Raw genomic sequence first — 18,142 nt, 5'->3', positions numbered from 1 at the left:
CTGGAAGTGCCTGGGGCCCTGAGCAGTGTGCCAATTGCCTTTTTATTCCTGCTCCAGCCCCCTGGGCATCTGTCAGTCTCCAGTCTTTTAGTGTTTGGAAACCGTAAAGTGAGCTGCAGGAGGAGGGCAGGGAGCCGGCCCGGAGGGGGCCAGAGCCTAGGAGGGAAGGGGCCGAGCGAGCAGTAATAGGAGCACTGCCCGTGGTGTGGGGGCCACCGAGCCGACGGAAGGACGGTTCTGCCCGGCGCTGCCCCCCGGGAGGAGACTTATAATCGTGAGACCGTTTGTCCAGGGCTGACGGTGCCATGGGCTCCTTCTACCAGGCGTCTGCCTAAGCGAAAGGGAAAGGGCTTTCCAGTCAATCCCACAGCATGGTGTTCTGCAAATGGTGTTTTGTACCAAGTGGTAGGAGATCTCATGTGGAAACAAAACCGAGTTGTGCGTGGCCAGACCGGCCAGTGAAGGGGGGGGGTCAGGCAGGCTCTTCCTAGCGCTCTCTAAGGAGAGGAGCCAGGCTGCGGGGTGCTGTTCCCCACATTCGTTTGTCTCCGAATTCCCATATGCTCCTAGCACCTCTTGGATGGCTGCTGTGTGGGGCAGCAGTCGGGAAAACACTGTCCTGGGGGGAACGGCACCAGGGAGACATGTTCGTTCCTGATCCCCAGAAGATGGGGTGGCAGTGTGCTCATTGGGTAAGGCTGTGGATTTCGGGGGGACCAGACTCCCCGGGTTGGGAAACCGAGCCCTGCTGTTAACTAGAGGATATGGGAGGATGTTGGCAGCGGCAGGTGGGTGGGACTTGGGCCAGTGATTTGACCACTCTCTGCCTCAGTTTCCCCAGCTGTAAAGTAGGGGCCCAGGATCACTCTGCTGTCACAAGCCTGTGGAGAGGATTCCAGGCCCGACTTTGAATAAAGTGCTCAGAACTGTGCCTGGCAGGAGAAAGCCCTCAGGATGTTCATATTATTACCTGGTGCAGGGTCACCTGGGGTAATGGCCCTCGACACGCAGCCCTGACCTGTGGGGATGGTCTCCCGCACCTGCCCTGCAACCTCAGAAACAACCCCTCACTCACGGACTTGGTGCAGGGGACAACTTACATCTGAACCCCAGGCCCACCACTTGGGAGCTGTGTGGCCATGGGCGAGTTCCTAACCTCTCTGATCCTCCATTGCCTTAGCTGTAAATTGGGGTCGCAATGTGCCCTTTGCAGGATGACCGGGAGGATTAAATGGAAGAAAACACATAAAACGCTTGGCACCTGGCAATGCTCACTCAACAGCATTTTCTAGTTCCTTCTCACAAAAGGCATTTGTTCACTCGCTGAGACTGAGTATCAGGCACCTTAAAGGTGCTAGGTGTAAAGAAAAGAGAAGGGAGCTGTGGGTATTCTGGCTAACCCCTGCTTTTGATGTGGCCCCTCGGAGGCAATGACCATAACAGGGTGACAAGGACCAAGGAGCCATCCTACCCCCACTGCCCTCGTGGGAATCTCACCATCCAGCGGAGCCACAGGCTGGTCTCACTGGCCGTGCGCAGGGTCACGTTGGCTGGGGCCATGTCAGGGGGTGCCTGGAGGGTCTGGATCTTTCTGGAAGGCTGGCTGGGTGGGCTGGTGCCCACAATGTTCACCTGGCGCATTCGGAAGCTGGGGTGGGGGAAGGGAGTGAGCAAGGTGATGAGGGCAGGACCCCAGGGCCAAAGCCTGTCCAGGTCTGGGCAGCCCCCGCACCCTGCCGTACCTGTAGTAGGTGAAGGGGTTGAGTTCGGGCACCTCCATGGAGCGGGCGTCGGGCTCGTTGGTGAGCTGGTGAACCAGCAGCCACTCCTCCCCCTCCCCAACCACGCCTACCTGGAAAAAGGAGACACTCTTAGACCTGCTCGGCTTGTGGGGCTCAGATGTTCTGTGCCCCAGGTTCTTGGAGATGAAGCGCTTCCCATGGAAAGCCTTGATTTCACCCCAGGGCTCACCTGGAGGGCCCCAAATGGGGTCACCACCTTTGCAGGCCCTGAAACATGACTTCAAGCATGACCCCGAGCCGTCTTGTGTCAGAATCTGGTGGAATGCTTGCTAGAAACCCACCCCAGGGCCCTGCCCTAGACCTAGCCCATCAGAACCCCTGGGGGGTGGTACCTGGGAATCTGGGTGTTTACCAAGCTTCCCAGGGGATTCTGAACACGCTGGCATGCTTCTCAAACCTCAGCGACATCAGAATCCGAATTTCTGGGGGGTGCGGCCCAGGCGTTGGAACTTATGGACGCTCCCTGCGTGCAGCCAAAGTGGAGACTCGCCACTTACGGGGCTGTGGGCTGCGCCTGTGTATTTCTGCAGGCCGGCCAGTCCCTACCCGCCCCACGGGAACTGGTGTGTGCGTGTGCACGTGTGCATATATGTGTGCATGTCTGTGACGCACGTGCGTGTGTGCACAGTGCGCAGGTGACGTGGAGGCAGAACCGGCCACGGTGGGCATTTTCGGTGTATTTGGCCACCTGACAGCTGCATGTGAAACCCCCACAGGTGTGAACACATGTATGGTGTGCTCTCAAGCACACGGGCGTGCCTGTGGCCGGCAGCAGGGCTTACCTGGGCCTCCACCAGCCAGCGGGAGATGGAGGTCTTCCCATCATAGCCCGGCCTGAACTGCAAGGTCACGGACCGGGGGCCGATGTTGGAAATGCCCAGGTTGGTGGGCGCCCCTGGGAGTTCTGGAAAACAGGGTGGGAAAGGAGGTGCACTGAGAAGGTCCTTCCACGTGGACTAGGCCTCTGGGTGGGGGGCTCTGTGTCACCCTTTCTCTAGAGGGCTGGTAGGAGGAGCTGGGCCGAGGCTCCCGCCCTCCGACAGTCTTCTTTCTGCATCTGTGGCTCTTTGTGTCCAGACCAGGGGCCCGAGGCAGGGTTGGGGACTAGGAGGGCCTCCCAGGGCCACAGGGAGGCTGACCGGGTGGGGGAATAGGAGCTGGGCATGCAAGGGCTTCCTGAAGCAATCTTCCTCTCCATCTACACACACAGCCCCTTTCAGCCCTCCCAAACCCAATCATGGCTGAAGAAGATCAGGAGGGCTGCGTGGAGGAGGCAGCCCCTAATTTCTGACCAGGAACCCTGGGATTCAGGATGAACAGAAAGAGGATAGATTCTGGAAGTTGGACTGTCTTGAGCTGGAATCTAACCCTACTGCTTCCATGCTGTGTGTCTTTGGGCAAGCCACCTAACCCTTCTGTGCCACAGTGGCCTCGTCAGTCAAATGGCGATGGTAATATCACCTACCTCAGGGATGTTGTGAGGACTAAATGAACCGATGTAGATTAATGTGTTATTATCAGCTGCGGATGACGGAGTCAGCTCGGGTGTCTCAACCATCTCGGGAGCGGGGTGGGGGGCCAGATTGAGGGATTCTGGCTGGGTCCCCTAAGCACAGACTACAGTCCCAGCCAGGACCATGTGGTGATCTAGTCCACCTCCCATAGATACGGATGGGGAAACTGAGGCACAGAGGGGACACTTGACTTGCTCGAGGTCGCAGAGCTTGGCAGAAGCAGGGCTGAGGTAGTTCTCAGCTTGCTCTTTATACCACACCAGCTTTAAGATGATTCCCATCTTATTGTATCCCTTTCCCAACCAACACTTCCACTGGCTGGGGTCCCATTTGGACTTTCTGGGCGACAGTGAGAATTCTTCCCCTGAATCAGAGATACCATTGCTCGATGCAGAACCTGGTGTGGGATGGGGGTGGATGAGATGGGGGGGGGTTCTCTGGGGGACTAGGCTTTTCTGAGAGCCCTGGGAGGGAGCAGCACTGAGTCCAGGAGCCTCCACCCAGAGACCTGGGATCATGAGATGTAAGCCTGCTCTGGGAGAAGCTCCAGGGACCACAGGCCCAAGGCAGGGAGAGCTCTGGGGGAAGCAAGCCAGTATTCCTGAGAAAAAGGGCACCTTCTAGGTCAGGGGGACCACGAGAGGCCAGGAGTCCTGCCCTGCAAGTGGGCACGCACCTGGAGGCACCCCGGAAGAGATGGTTGACGCGGACACCTGGCCCTGGCCCTTGGCGGTCATGGCGGCCACCTCGATGGTGTAGGTGGTGAGGGCGGTGAGGCCCGTGACGCGGTACTCCAGGGTCACGTTGGGCAGGTAGTGGGTCACGCGGGTGTTGGTTCGGTTATATTCCTCCCAGGAGATCCGGTACCCTGGGGAGAGCCCCCAGAGGTGGTGTGAGCTTGGCTGTGACCCAGCACTGGCTTTGGCCCTTCTGCCCTGCTTCTCCCTTCTTCACTAGTCTGGGTAGGGAGCAATGGGGCCGAGGGAGCTGGGAACTCGTGCTGGGGCCCCATGTGTAACTTGGGTGGGATGCCCCGGTTGGGTGGAGACTGTAGGAGGGAGCAAGTCATGATGGCGGCTGCTTGAGGCCTATGGCGGAGGACCTGGGACGTGCTACAGCGCAGAGGGGCTGAGACCCTCCTCGGAGAACTTCCTAAGAATGAGCGGTCTGCTGGGAGGTTCTGGATGGACATCAGTCCACAGGATGGACCGGACGACCCTGCCTCGCCCCCTGGCTCAGGAACACCCACCTGGAACCCTTACCTGTGAGGATGCCATTCTTCTCTCCTGGCTCTTGCCAGCTGACCTTCAGCGAGGTGTCCAGGATTTCACTGAAGCTCAGGTGTCCCACAGGACCAGGCACTGTACCCCAAAAGGGCCCCCGCCCCACCCGGTGCACATTAGAGCCAGACAGAGACCACTGTCTGCAAGACAGCCCACGGGGCTCCAGGGGCACCCTGGGACGGGAGACAAGGCGGGGATCGCCCCGGAGCTGGAGAGCTCAGCCTGGCTCTTGGGTGGGTGGGTGGTGAGGGGCGCAGGGACGGCAGGGGTTGGGTGGTGCCTACCATCCTCATGGGTGCGCACCAGCTGGGGGGTGCTTCGAGGCCCGTCGCCGGGAGTGGTGAAGCAAAGCACGGAGGTGAAGTACTCAGTGAACTTCTTCAGGCCAGACACGAAGCCCACATGGATACTGTCTTGAAAGTTGGGCCGGGCAGTCACCATGGTAACCTCCTCTTCCTGCTCCGGCTCCCAGGCAATCAGCTGGGGAGAGGCCAGCAATTCAGGCAGGGCAGCAAGAACGTTCCAGAAGAGGCCGAGCGCTCTCCCACAGGCTGGGCCAACCGACAGAGAGAGTCTAGGAGCCCAGCTCCCTAGGGTCCCTCCTCCCAGGGAAGGGATGACTGTGCAGACGCCCCCAAGCGAGGCGCACCCGTCCTTCTGGGCGTTCCCTTCGGTGTGCTGGTCATTTACCCATCAACTTACTCAGAGCGAGGCACTGGGCTGAGTGCTCCCCATGAGGGGTCTCTCGCCAGGGAGGTTTTTACCAAGATCGGCTGCATAATTTGCAGATTCAGTGCAAAATGAAAATGGAGGGTCCCCTCGTTCAAAAATGTTTTAAGAAATTCAAGGTGACGGCAGCCGAGCATTGAACAGAACAGGGTGGTGGTGGTGGTGGTGGGTCCACTCTGAGCGTGGAGCCCGCCCTGTGGGTGACAGATGAGGGCACAGGCTCAGAGAGGCTCAGCGACTCCCACTATACCACACAGCTAGCCGGGAGCTGAGGGGCTCTGACTCCAACACTGGGGCTCCTATGGCTTTCTCCGTCTGGGCCAGGCAGGGTCTCCCTCAGGGTTTCCCCATAGACCAGCCACTTCCGCTAGTCCTTTCAACTTGTTCCAAGCTGGGATTTCAGTCTGAGACCCGACCTGGAGGTGGGGTGTGGGCGAGAAAAGCCCCGTCTGGAAACGCAGCATGGCTTTTCCGTCTGACTTCCGCTCCGCACGCCCCACCTGTAACACACACGCTTCCCGCCTCCCCTGCTCTTCTTGCCTCTTGAACTGTCACCTCACACTCCTGCTTTCTGGGCCCGTCATCTGTCTCCAACAATGACAGCTGGTCTCAGAGAGTTCCTCGTTCATTTGAAGTTGATTAACTAGCAATTAATGGTGAAAAGCAACACTGGATGAGTTCTAATAAGCACGGGTATTCACAGATATAAAACAGTACCATGTTGATGTCTCCTGATTAACTCGCCCCTATAACAATGCTTCATCTTCTCCTTTTCGGGGCTGCATGTTTATAAAGGATGTTTGGAAATTTAATTGGTATTGTGAAAAGATAGCCTATAGCAAGTTAATTAGACACTAATTAGACCCTAAAAATACTAATCAGAAATACTAAGTGGCACTTAATAAGGATGTTAAATATCCTCCTTATTTTGGTTATCTTGTTTCAGAGCAATTAAATTGCCGAACTTCTTTGGAGTAGATTAAGAAACAAGTTTAATGTTTTAATTTAATTTAATTAATGTAAATTTGAATTAATTACGCCAATAGAATTAATTGTGTGGTGTGTTCCCCAGCATGTGCAAAATCTGGGTAAATATTATTTTATTGGGTTTAGGCCAATTATAATCACTACCGTTATTGCAGGAATAAAGGACAAAGAATATCTTTACAGGTGCCTTAAAACAACATCACCGGGAATTAGCTTCAAAAAATGACCCAGAAGGGCACAGGGTGTCGGCCATGTGGTTTTTCTGAATAACGGCTTCATCATTTTCGGGCTCCAGTCCCGAAGCCCAAGAGGGCAGCAGGACTGAGGAGGCTTCAAAATATTTGCTGTGAGCCACTTGTCATCCTCCAGCTGGGTCTGAAGAGGAGGCGTACGGTTAAGAGGCCTCTCCCTCAGGCCAGGAAGACTACAGACTTGCCTTCCGCACCTTCTGTTCCCGGAAAGGAAGTGGGCTCGGGCAGCCCTGGGGTGCATTCTGTGCTCCAGTGAACGCACCACAGGGCTGCCGTCTGATGAGCTCATACTCTGCACCGGACACTGGGGTATGCCCGTCGCCGAGCAGTCCTGTTGCACCAACACAGTGAGGACTGGACGGGCATCACTGCCCTGTGCGGTTGCCGGAAGGGAACTGAGGACTATAAAGGCTGAGGCCTGGTTGGTGCACATGGGCCTGCCGGGGGATGGCTTCGGATCTGTGAACCCCTGCCCCCCGCCTCCTGAAGACCCTGCATGAAGGCCTCTGCCTCCCAAGGTACGCACAGCTGCGGGGTGAGCATCGGGGTTTCTCTTTGCTGTCTGCATGCCTGTCCTTGTTAGCCAGGCTCAGCACTGATTTACTCTATCAGGCCCTTAGTCTCAGAGCCTAAGCAGACTGGGCCATTCTGAGCATGGCTGGGGGGTGTGGGTAGCAGCACCAGATCTAGGTTCCTGGGCCAGGCAACTCGCCTTGGAAAGCAGAGGGGGGGAAGAAGAACAGAACCCAGCTCTGCTACTTACTGTGTGACCCTGGGAAAGTCACTCAGCCTCTCTGAGCCTCAGGCTATTATCAGTGAGAGCTGCCTTGCTGGCTGCCAGGAGGAGGGGTGAAGTGATATGCCTTTTGTTTCTGGTGGAGGCCACGTGTTATGGGGATGAGAGGGTCACGGGGATGGGTATATATGGCCTGCTAGCTGCTGAAGTTAACAAAAAAGTAGAGGAAATTCTCTCTTTCCTTCTTCTTTTGTCTTTCCCTCTCTCTCTGCCTATCTCTTTGCATGTGCATGGATTCACACAGAACATTCTGGAAGGATATGCAGGACATTAACAACAGTGGTTACCAGGAGTGCGGAGAGTTTCAGGGTTGCCTGGGTGGGACAGAACCAGGCAAATGAGGACCTGGAGTGGGATGGAGGATTTCTGCTACATGTTTATCTTTTTACTTTTGTTGGTTTTTTAATCATGTAACTACGCTTCCTATTTGAAAAATTAAATTAAAAAAAGTTAAAAAATAATGGAAGGATTTGGCAGTAGTAGAAAAATTATATTTACATTTATCTGTTGATCCAGCAATCTCCTTTCTATGAATCTATTCCAAAGTGAAATGTGAAAAATATGAAAAGATATATGCACAAAGCTATTCACTGCAGGAATGTTTATTATAGTAAAAGGCTGGAAACAACCCAAATGTCATTGCTGGGGAGCTGACTGACCCAACTATGGGAAAGCCACATAATGGGAGTTCAATACAGATGTCAAAAAGGAACCAGGAATCTTTATGCTCCTATGGAGTGATCCCCAGGACATAACAAATAAGGCAAGATGGAGAAAGTGTATAGAGCAGGCTGTCATTTACCGAAGGAGGGGAGGACACACATTTATATATGTTTGCATTTGCTTCTGTTAAAGAGATGAAAGGAAAAACCAAACTAAACAAAAAGAAATCAAACCTACAGGGGAGGGAAAGGACCAGAATTCAGGCTGATTTTCTGTGAATTTACTTTGTATATTTAACTTTGGAACCATGTAAATACGTTCCATAATTATAGAACAAAATTAAATTAAAAAATCAATCCCTAAAAATCGAAACAAAATGAAACAAATGAACCTAACGGTGTATTGAGCTGTGGCAAACTCGACACGGAGAGATACTATTTCAAGAGACTTTGTAGCCCAGCCAGGGGAAGTACACCCTTAGCGGGATACACCCCAGGAAAGGAAAGTGCCGTAAATAATCTGACACGATCTTCGGTCATCCCCATGGTGGGATGACTGTTCTGAGACTGTTGTGGGTGTTTTGGGGAAAAAGTAGGCAGGTAATTACGTTGGTGTTGGAGGAACTGGATTTTCAGTAGGGCGAAAAGAGAGACAAAAGACCGGTAAGATGATTAAAGAGTTTATAGCCCTGAAATTGAGTTGGAAGTAACCGTATGTGTGTTATCTGAAAAGAAGGAGGAGGAGGAGAAGGAGAAGCATTTCCGAGCTGTTCATAAACAGAGCCTAGAAATGGCCTTCTCCTAGCATAAGGAGCACCTCCAGTGCCTAGACTGTGGTATCTATCATTCCCGACTGAAAAGAACAAGATTCCCTGAAGACACGGCTGATCCCAGGGACAGCTTGGACCACCCTTTCAGACTGCAAGGAAGCTCTCAGCCTCCCGGGGCCCTGTCAAAAGGACTCAGCAACCAAAGAGGCCAACAACGATGGGTCAATCTGGCATCAACACAAATAATAACAGCCGTCGGTTGAAACATACCAGATGTATTAAAAATCCTTGAGTACACAAAAATATACCAAGAATAAAACAAAAAGATACCCCCTCCCCCATCCAAACTCATCTGTCACTTTAAAAGATACTAAGGAACAAATTCATTACTCTGAGAATTGGTAAGTGATGGAAAAGGACTAAGCTTTGACCAGGCTTTTCCTAGACGAACTGGAACCTTCTAGGAACCAAAGAGTTGGTAAGGGGGAAATTAGTTTTATTGGAAAATGTTTCAGCTAATATATCAAGGAGAAATTATAATATTTGACCATCCTCATTTTGCAACCCTATTGAAATAACAGATCACACAGGGTGGTCAATGGTCACTGCATGATAGTAAGAGAGCCAGCCAGACTTTATGCCTTCTGATTTCAATGGACAGCACCATCTAGGAAATGACATTGGGGAAAAAACACAAAAGCATCAGACCTGAATCTGATCAAGCCTCTTGTTCTAAGTTCTAATTTACTGAGAATATAGCGTTCAGAGGCATGTGTTAAATGACCCCACAGAGAGGCAATCAGCAAAATCCAGGCTGTGGAAAATTCTATAGGGCAAATGATTAAGTTTCTTGACTAAATAAATCACAAGAAAAAAGAGAGAGAGAAAGGAGAGAGAGAATCTATAGATCAGCTGAGACCTAAAAAATACCCAACGAATCGCAGTTGTGCGGACCTCATTTGGGTCCTTAAGCAAATAAAGCAACGAGTCAAAGAAATGTGAGTGCTGACTGCATCTCCGATGACATCAAGGGGACTGTTGATATTTTTAGGCACGATGATGACAGTGCAGGGACTGTGGTTGTGCTTGAAACAGAGGCTTTATAATACTTCTTGGCAGAAGTGTTTATGGATGAAATGATATGATGGCCTGGGATTTGCTTAACAATATTCCAGGGCAAAGGCAGAGGGTTGGGGAAGAGACAGAACACATTTGGCCACGAGCTGGTGATTGCTGAAGCTGGGAGACATTAGGGTCTTCTAAAGTGATTATCGTGTTCCCTCTACTTTGGTGGATGCTTGAAAATTTTTATCAATTCAAAGGGGTTGGGGCGTCCATTCTCATTGGAGGGAACGCAAAGGCCACGCATTGCTGTTTTCTGTGACGCTAAAGGCCAAAGAAGCAAGAAACAAAATCCCTGCTTGAATCCATTTGTACTTAGGAAAAAAAAAAATCAAGGCATAGTTATTATTTTACAGTTAAATTATAGGACACATTTTTTCTTTTTTTTTTTTTTTAACTTTATCTATCTACCTATTTATTTAGAGAGAGAAAGAGTGCATGAGCAGGGGGAGGGACAGAGGAGAGGAAGAGAGAGAATCCTTTAAGCAGACTCCCTGCTGATCCCATGACCCTGAGATCATGACCTGAGCTGAAATCAAGAGTTGCACGCTTAACTAACAGAGCCACCCAGGGGCCCCTGATGCATTTTCTTTTTAATGTAAGAACAGGTGTAGGCTCTGAAGTTTGAATCTGAGCTTTGCAGTTACTCTGACTTTGAACAAGTTACTTGCCTCCCATGCCTCAGTTTCCTCCTCTGTAAAATAGGATGAGAGTAAAAGACTTCCTTCTTCTGAGAGAAGAATGTGAGTCAAGCCTCAGCATCCTGCCGGGCTTGCAGCGAGCGCCCTGCCAAGTGTGAAAGTGCCCTCCTGCGCTCAAAATATCTGGGCAGTTCATTCCCGCGGATTTTTCTAAGGGACCAGCCACTGGTGCTGGGCACCAGGCAGACCTGGAAATCAGGCGGGCTTCTGCAGCCTCCTCCTGGTCCGTCTGGGTCGTTGCCTTGATGGTTCTAGCCACTTGGCCCGCCAGAAGCCATCTGCCTTAGACATTTGCAGCCCAGCCCCATCCTCCCCACCCCCAATTTGTGAAAGAAAACTTAGAATTGGCAGCAAGAAGCTAATTGTTCCCAGCTCAGCTCCTCTGCTTCTCAGCACTAAGCGAGACTCCTTCCCTCCCCTGCCTCCCCCCAGAGTCCCAATTAGGAGGCTTTTCTGGCCAGCCAGCCAGCCAGCGTTCAGCTGCAGCCCCCTGCCCCAGGACAGCCCTGCTTGGCCCTGGCGCCCTGCCTTCCTGGGAGCAAGGGGGCTGTAGTACGGCCGTACCCGGCTCTAGACCATCCCCCCTTTATTTGCGACACCAGCAGAAAGTTCTCTTAGTGATTTAATCTCAGTCCCTTTCTGCTCAAGCCACCCCCTTCTCGCAGGAATAACGGCTAAGGCTGCGAGTCCTAGAAATCATCTTGGTTGTGTCCCGCACGTGCACACATAGAACAGAGCAAGTGCAGGAGCCTTCTGGAAGTGTCGGCGGTCATCACCAGGTCACCAGATCCCTGGGCTCAAAGCCAAAGCCTGTGCTTTTTCTTCACGGCCCGCTTCCCAGTGGCACACCCCCCAAATGCACTGTCTCTTCTCCCACATCTGGAGGGGGCCAACCGCATCCTCCCACCTGCCCCAAGCTGCACACCCCGCGTGTGCTGTACAATCTGTCTTCTGTTCTCTTAGGGGAGGGAGCAGAGACCCAGGCGTGGGAGCAAGGTCTGGGATCTCGGAGGGGATGGCTGAGAAGCCCTAACTTGTAGCGCCGTTACAATGACAACAGATTTACCACTGCCGCCCCCCACCCCCCGTTACCAATACCAGCAGTACTGAATGACACCTACGACCATTACTGCTATGATAGTTGTCATGGGCTGACCTGTGTTCCCCCCCAAATTCATGCGTTGAAGTCCTAGCCCCCGCGGCCTCAGGATGTGACTGTATTTGGAGAGAGGGTCTTTAAAGAGGCAGTGAAGTTAAAATGAGGTCAGTAAGGTGGGCCATAGTCCAGCATGACTGGCGTCCTTACAAGAAGAGATTGGGACGCACGAAGAGGAGGGACCACGTGTGGGCACAGGGAGAAGGGGGCACTTGCGTGCCAAGGAGGGAGGCCTCAGAGGGGACCAGCCCTGCCCAAACCTAGATCTCAGACTTCCAGCCTCCAGAAGTGGGAGGAAAGAGATTCTTGTTCCGCCCAGACCGTGGCCCCTGGTTAGGGCCGCCGATCGGACGAACACATCTCTACCGTCACTACGATCACCTGCACTCACATGTGTGTCACTGTGCTCCACGAATTACGAATGTTACCTCATTTGATCCACACGCAACCCTAAGGAGTAGGTGTTATTACCATCCTCACTCACAAATGAGGGAAGGGGAGTTTATTTGGTTCCCCGGCAGCTAGAACGGTGCACACAGGAGCGCTCGATAAACATTTATCGAAGGAGCCAGGCTCAGACAGATTGCAGGATGTGTCCAGGGAGCCAGCGAGAGGCAGAGCCAGAGCCAGGATTCTAACCCACACCTGTCAGGGTCCCAGTCCCGTGCCCTTAACCACACTCTCTGTGGGGTCGAGTACAGCCCAACGACACGTGTGCTCTAACAGAGCCACAGCTTAGCAGGAAGAAGTGGATTCTGGATTTTTCTGAGGCCATGGCTGTGCCCAGTTGTTCCTGAGCCCAAAACAAATCCGATTTTGCTTATGACCCAGTCTCCCCAAGAAAGGTCCTCTGCACCTTGTCACAGGCTGGGCGGTGTCCAGACCCCCCTCCCCCAGCCTGGAAGGGGCCAGAAAGAGAGCCCGCACACGCTTCACCTTGATCACGTGTCCTCTGCTTGGCTTGAACCAATGATTTCAGAAGCACAGGGGTTCCCTCACCTGCTCCCCGCTCCTCGGCTTACGGCCTCCCTCACAGAATCCCCAGCCTTCCTCTTGGCACAGGGAGAGGCCTCACGTACCTTGTAGCCCTGGTTGATGCCATTGATGAACTGGGGGCTGGGGGCATTCCAGGTGAAGCGGATGGTCGTGGAGTTGGTGGCTTCGGCGTGCACGTTGCCAGGAGGGACGGTGGGGACTGGAGGAGAGCAGAGGGATGGGGTGGGGGGTGGTGCAGGGGGCAGAGTCAGTCTTGCCCAGTTAAGTAGAGAAAACACAGGGATGGGGTCTGCAGACCCTGCTTTGCCCCACCCCCTCCCCCCTTTGCTTTGTGGACTCGAGGCCCCCTCTTTCTCTCCGTTAGTTTGGGTTTAATAACACTTGCCTGACCCATCTCACAGGGTACCAATAAACAGAAGCGATGGAGGGGAACGTGCTTGGGGGAGGTTGTTACGTACAACGCTCGACGTGAGCCCTTTCACGATCCAGGTAACACGGACTCCGCAGAAGGTCCCTGTACCCCTGAAGCTTCTGCCTTCATCATGCACCCCCACAACTCCTCTGCCCCTCGGTACCCTCTCGTCCTACGGGGTGGCCAGGCACAGCGGGCAACAGCTCAGGACTCGGGGAAACAGGTGCCGTGGCCGAGGCAGGACTGGACAGGTGCGGGACTGGACAGGTGCAGGACCGACAGGCGCAGGCCAGGGAGGGAGAAAGAGAAGCACCAGCTCCCCGCGGTCACGATCCCCACCCACCTCCCTGCAGAGTCCACTCGGTGACTTTGCTACTGTAGACACCCAGCCCGGCGCTGTTGTAGGCGGCCACCTCGATCTCGTAGTTGGTCCAGATGATGAGGTCCTCCAGGAGCAGGTTGTTGACGTCAGCGTCCGTGATGTTCTTAAACTGGTACCCGACGGGCAGCCCGGCCAGGCAGTACCTGGGGGGAGGAAGGCAGGATGCAGCGGGACGGCACACCGGAGTCAGCCTGCTGGGTGCGGGCCCAGGAAACCGCGTGTGATGGTGCGAATGTTCCACACCCGTGCCGTCCAATAGGACAGCCACTCGCACGCATGGCCGCTGAGCACTTGAATTGAGGTTGGTGCAGCTGGGAACGTGTACTTTTATTTATCTTAAATTAAAGAACCACAGGTGACCAACGGCTACCTCCCCGTACAGCACAGGTCTAGAGGACTGTCTGTTCTTTTTGATGGGGTTGGACATTGGAGAGCTTAGCTGACCACGGACGCTAAGAGTTTCTGGGCAGATGACGTTGGTCTCACCTTGGAGGGGTCCTTGATGGAGAGCCACGTCCCAGGGTTGGGCTCATGTTCTTTGTCCCTCCAAAGGAGTGGCTCCCTCCTTTGACAGTGACTCACTTTAGTGGGAGAAAAACCTTGAGCTACACACTCTACACGTGGTAATACACAAGTGGGGTCTGTATGGGCAAAATCTGGGGGGATGGGCAGCTCATAGGAGAACCACAACGCTTGCGTTATTGGAAAATTAGAGGCCCCAGATGATTTTAATGTGTTACAAGACCCCATAGCGGCGGTTCTCAGAGTCTTCCCATGCCTCAGAAATACTCAGAAGGCTTGCTGAAACACAGGTTGCTGGGTCCACCCCAAAGTTTCCCATGATCAGGGGTAGGACCTGAGAGTGTGCATTCAAATGGAGGCCGCTGCTGGTCTAGGGATCACCCTTTGAGGACCACTCCCCATTAGCGTTCACCGAAAACCCACAACAAAATTAATGGATCACGAAGCAAAGTCAACAACAACTCCTTCCGGATCTGGGGCATCCCAGTGCTGGGAGAGCGAACACATACGGGCAAAGAAACGTGCATTTTGCAGCCAGCCAGAATTCCGAATATCGATGGACGCTCAGTAGCTTCCATTTTATGCTAATTTGAATTTACGACACCAAATTAGTAGCACTTCATAACGGAGTTTGAGGTTACCAGGGAAGTACCCTCGGTCAAGTATAGACATGAAAGTCTTCATAACTGGGCCTCATTTTGTAGTAAGGACGAAAGGAGGTCCACTGTTTGACCAGTCCTTGGCGCAGTAGTTGGCTTCAGATGGAGTGCTCTTGGTTTTCCGGGTGGTTGGACCCTTGGAGAGTTACCCGTCTCCCTGTGCCCTATTCGTGGAGCCCTGACATGTGGCCAACCTGCCCATCCACACAGCCTTGAGGACATCACACCGTGCCTCCTCTTTCAAGCATTCCCATTAGTTCCCAAGGCTCTGCCTTCTGGAAGTTCCTCTCTATGTCTAACCTGAGTCCTTCCTACCAGAGCAAAGTCATTTCTTGTTGCCTGGTCCTTGTGAGATGGAAAAGGACCTACCGTGACTTGGCTGTTTTCTGATCTACTCCCGACGCTCCCTTTAAGTCAGGGCTGCCCTCCTTTCCCGGGGCGAGGGGAGGGGACACCTACCTGATGATGTAGCCCTTGAGAAGGCCATTCTGGTGACTCTCGGGAGGTGGCTGCCACTGGATCATGATGGACTGATTGGTCCGGCCGCTGGCGATGACATTCTGTGGAGGGGCTGTGGGGGGCTCCTCGGGGAGGGAGACCCTGGACATGAAAACATAAGAGTGGGTGGACCTTTCCACTCTTCGTCTCGAGGGCAAATACAGGAGTCTGATGGGATACAAGGAGGCTGCTCTGTTCCCGGAGTACTCTGCACAGCTGCTGTGTGCTTTTGGGCAAGTCACTTAACCTCTCTGAACTTGTTCCTTTATCTTTTAAAGGAGTATAATAAAGCTCCACTTGCCTGCTTTCTAAGACTGGTTGGGGCTCAAAGGACACCATGTATGGATGAATTCTTTTTTTTTTTTTTTAAAGATTTTATTTATTTATTTGACAGAGACAGAGATAGCCAGCGAGAGAGGGAACACAAGCAGGGGGAGTGGGAGAGGAAGAAGAGGATCACAGCAGAGGAGCCTGATGTGGGGCTCGATCCCATAACGCCGGGATCACGCCCTGAGCTGAAGGCAGACGCTTAACCGCTGTGCCACCCAGGCGCCCCTGGATGAATTCTTTTAACATACCGCGAAGCCCCAGATGTGTATGTCGTCTGTGCAGCTGAGGGACATGCCTCAGTTTCCTGGATGTCAGAGAAGTTGCTATGGGGGGCTGATGATGTCCTGAGTCCTCAGGTATTTCAGAAGCAGGAGTGTTAATAGTCACTTCCCACTTGTAGGCTGGTGGTGCCATGTGACGAGGCTTCCTTTTCTGCCCAGCTGAGACCCGGGGTGGGGCAGGGCAGGCCGGGTAAGGCTGGGCAGGCACGTTGGGCGGGGGGGAGGGGCAGGGGGCGTGCATCACCCGCTTCCAGAAGCGAGCATCCCTGCATTTCTTTCTCTGGCCTTGCTAGGGGACGCAGTGTTCCATTCCGGTGTATTGTTTGCCTAACTGACATGCATCCATTAGAACCAGAAGTTAATTATTTTTGATGGATGTCTCTCCCTTTCAGTTTATTTTTATGTTTTTGCTTTCTGACGGATAGCTTTCCAAAATGTACTGCGCACTCCCATGTCTTTGTAAAGCCGGTGAGCGAGGGGGATTTAACCTTTTTCTTTGTGACTCGGGGCTATTAGTGTGAAGATTCATCAGGAAGATGAATCGGGGCTTGAAGTGAAGCCCAAAGACCTGGAGAAAGTGGAGGGGGTTTCCCTACACTTGGAGGCTTTCGGTTGTTGGGATTTTGTAGTTCTGAAGGGCTGGGGCCACGTCCACTCTGTTCCCTGCACCCCTGCTGGTCTACCCACGACCTGGCACATAGTAGACGTTCGACAAACAGCAAGGGAACAAATCCTGTTGTTGCCCTCCCTGCCGCCTCACTTTCCTGTTCGGGTGTCATGACCCCTGTGGCATTCCCCCTCGTGAGAGCCGAACGACTCAAGCTCACTGGAACTGTGGCAGAACCAAATGTTCGATTTAAGCCAGAGGTCTGCATACACACACCTAAGAGAATCTTTTAAAGAGCCAAGTACATTCTTGGTTCCTTTGTAAAAATATCAGTTGACTATATATGTGAGTGTTTATTTCTGGGCTCTCTATTCTGTTCCATTGGTCTAAGTGTCTATTTTTATGCCAGGATCATGCTGTTTTGATTACTACAGCTTTCGAGTATAGTGTGAAATCACGAACTGCGATGCCTCCAGCCCCGCTCCTTCTCAGGAGTGCTTTGGCTACTCAAGGTCTTTTGGGGCTCTGTACACATTTAAGGATTTTTTTCCCCTAAATCTGCGAAAAATGCCATTGGGATTTTCACGGAGATTACACTGAATTTACACATGGCTTTGGGTTAACACGGACATTTTAATAATAGTAATTCTTCTCAGTGGGGAAAGGACAGTCTCTTCAATACCTGATGCTGGGAAAACTGGACAGCCACATGCAGAAGAATGAAACTGGACCCCTATCTTACACCACTCACAAAAATGAACTCAAAATGGATTAAAGACTAAAACGTAGGACCCTAAATCATAAAACTCCTAGAAGAAAACATAAGGAAAAGCTCTTTGATGTTGGTCTAGGCAGTGATTTCCTGGATATGACACCAAAAGCACAAGGACCAAAAACAAAAGTAAGTAAGTGGGACCACAGCAAACTGAAAAGCTCCTGCAGAGCAGAAGAAACACTCCTCAAAACGGAAAGCCAACACATGGAATGGGGGAAAACACCTGCGAACCCTGCATCTGGTAAGGGACTAATATTCAAAATATATAAAGAACACATACAACCCAATAGCAAAAAAAGAAAAACAACCCAATTTAAAAATGGGCAGAAGCTCTGCAACGGCATTTTTCCCGTGAAAACGCACAGATGACCAACAGGCGTGTGCAAAGATGCTCAGCATGACTCGTCATCAGGGAAAGGCAAATGAAAGCCACGATGAGATATCCCCTCACACCTGTTCGAGTGGCCATCATCAAAAAGACAAGAGATAACAGATGTTGGTGAGGATGTGGAGAGAAGGAACCCCAGGGCACTGGGGGTGGGCATGCAAACTGGTGTAGCCACTGTGGAAAATAGTACGGCGGTCCCACAGAAAATTAAAAATAGAACTACCGTAGGATCCAGCTATCCCATTTCCGGGTATTTATCCATCCAAAGGAAATGAAAACAGGATCTTGAAGAGATATCTCCACCCCCATGTTCACTGCAGCATTAGTCACAGCAGCCAAGACATGGAAACACCCGGAGTCTCTGTCCATGGATGAGTGGATTGGGAAGACGTGGTCTATGTATACAGTGGAATGGTATTCAGCCACGAGAAGAAGGAAATCCTGCCATTTGTGACAACATGGATGGACCTTGAGGGCATGATGCTAAGTGACATAAAGTCAGATGGAGAAAGGTAAGTC

General features: G+C 52.4%; 1 protein-coding gene across 1 annotated transcript in view; it reads right to left on the bottom strand.

Annotated features, from left to right (window-relative positions):
- Window positions 1-18,142, bottom strand: part of SDK2 (sidekick cell adhesion molecule 2) — a 137,315-nt gene that overhangs the window by 49,604 nt on the left and 69,569 nt on the right. Inside the window, exons 16-24 of the mRNA XM_040641205.1 lie at window positions 15,204-15,344; window positions 13,525-13,706; window positions 12,853-12,968; window positions 4,884-5,079; window positions 4,579-4,677; window positions 3,993-4,184; window positions 2,585-2,706; window positions 1,743-1,852; window positions 1,498-1,648 (exon numbers count right to left, since the gene is read on the bottom strand). Coding sequence (XP_040497139.1) covers window positions 1,498-1,648; window positions 1,743-1,852; window positions 2,585-2,706; window positions 3,993-4,184; window positions 4,579-4,677; window positions 4,884-5,079; window positions 12,853-12,968; window positions 13,525-13,706; window positions 15,204-15,344 — 1,309 coding nt within the window. The remainder of the gene's footprint in view (window positions 1-1,497; window positions 1,649-1,742; window positions 1,853-2,584; window positions 2,707-3,992; window positions 4,185-4,578; window positions 4,678-4,883; window positions 5,080-12,852; window positions 12,969-13,524; window positions 13,707-15,203; window positions 15,345-18,142) is intronic.

Source organism: Ursus maritimus, unplaced genomic scaffold (assembly GCF_017311325.1).
Source record: "Ursus maritimus isolate PB19 unplaced genomic scaffold, ASM1731132v1 scaffold_24, whole genome shotgun sequence".
Lineage (NCBI taxonomy): Eukaryota > Metazoa > Chordata > Mammalia > Carnivora > Ursidae > Ursus > Ursus maritimus.
Note: the sequence above shows the minus strand (reverse complement) of the source record. Positions and strands in the feature narration are given on the sequence as shown.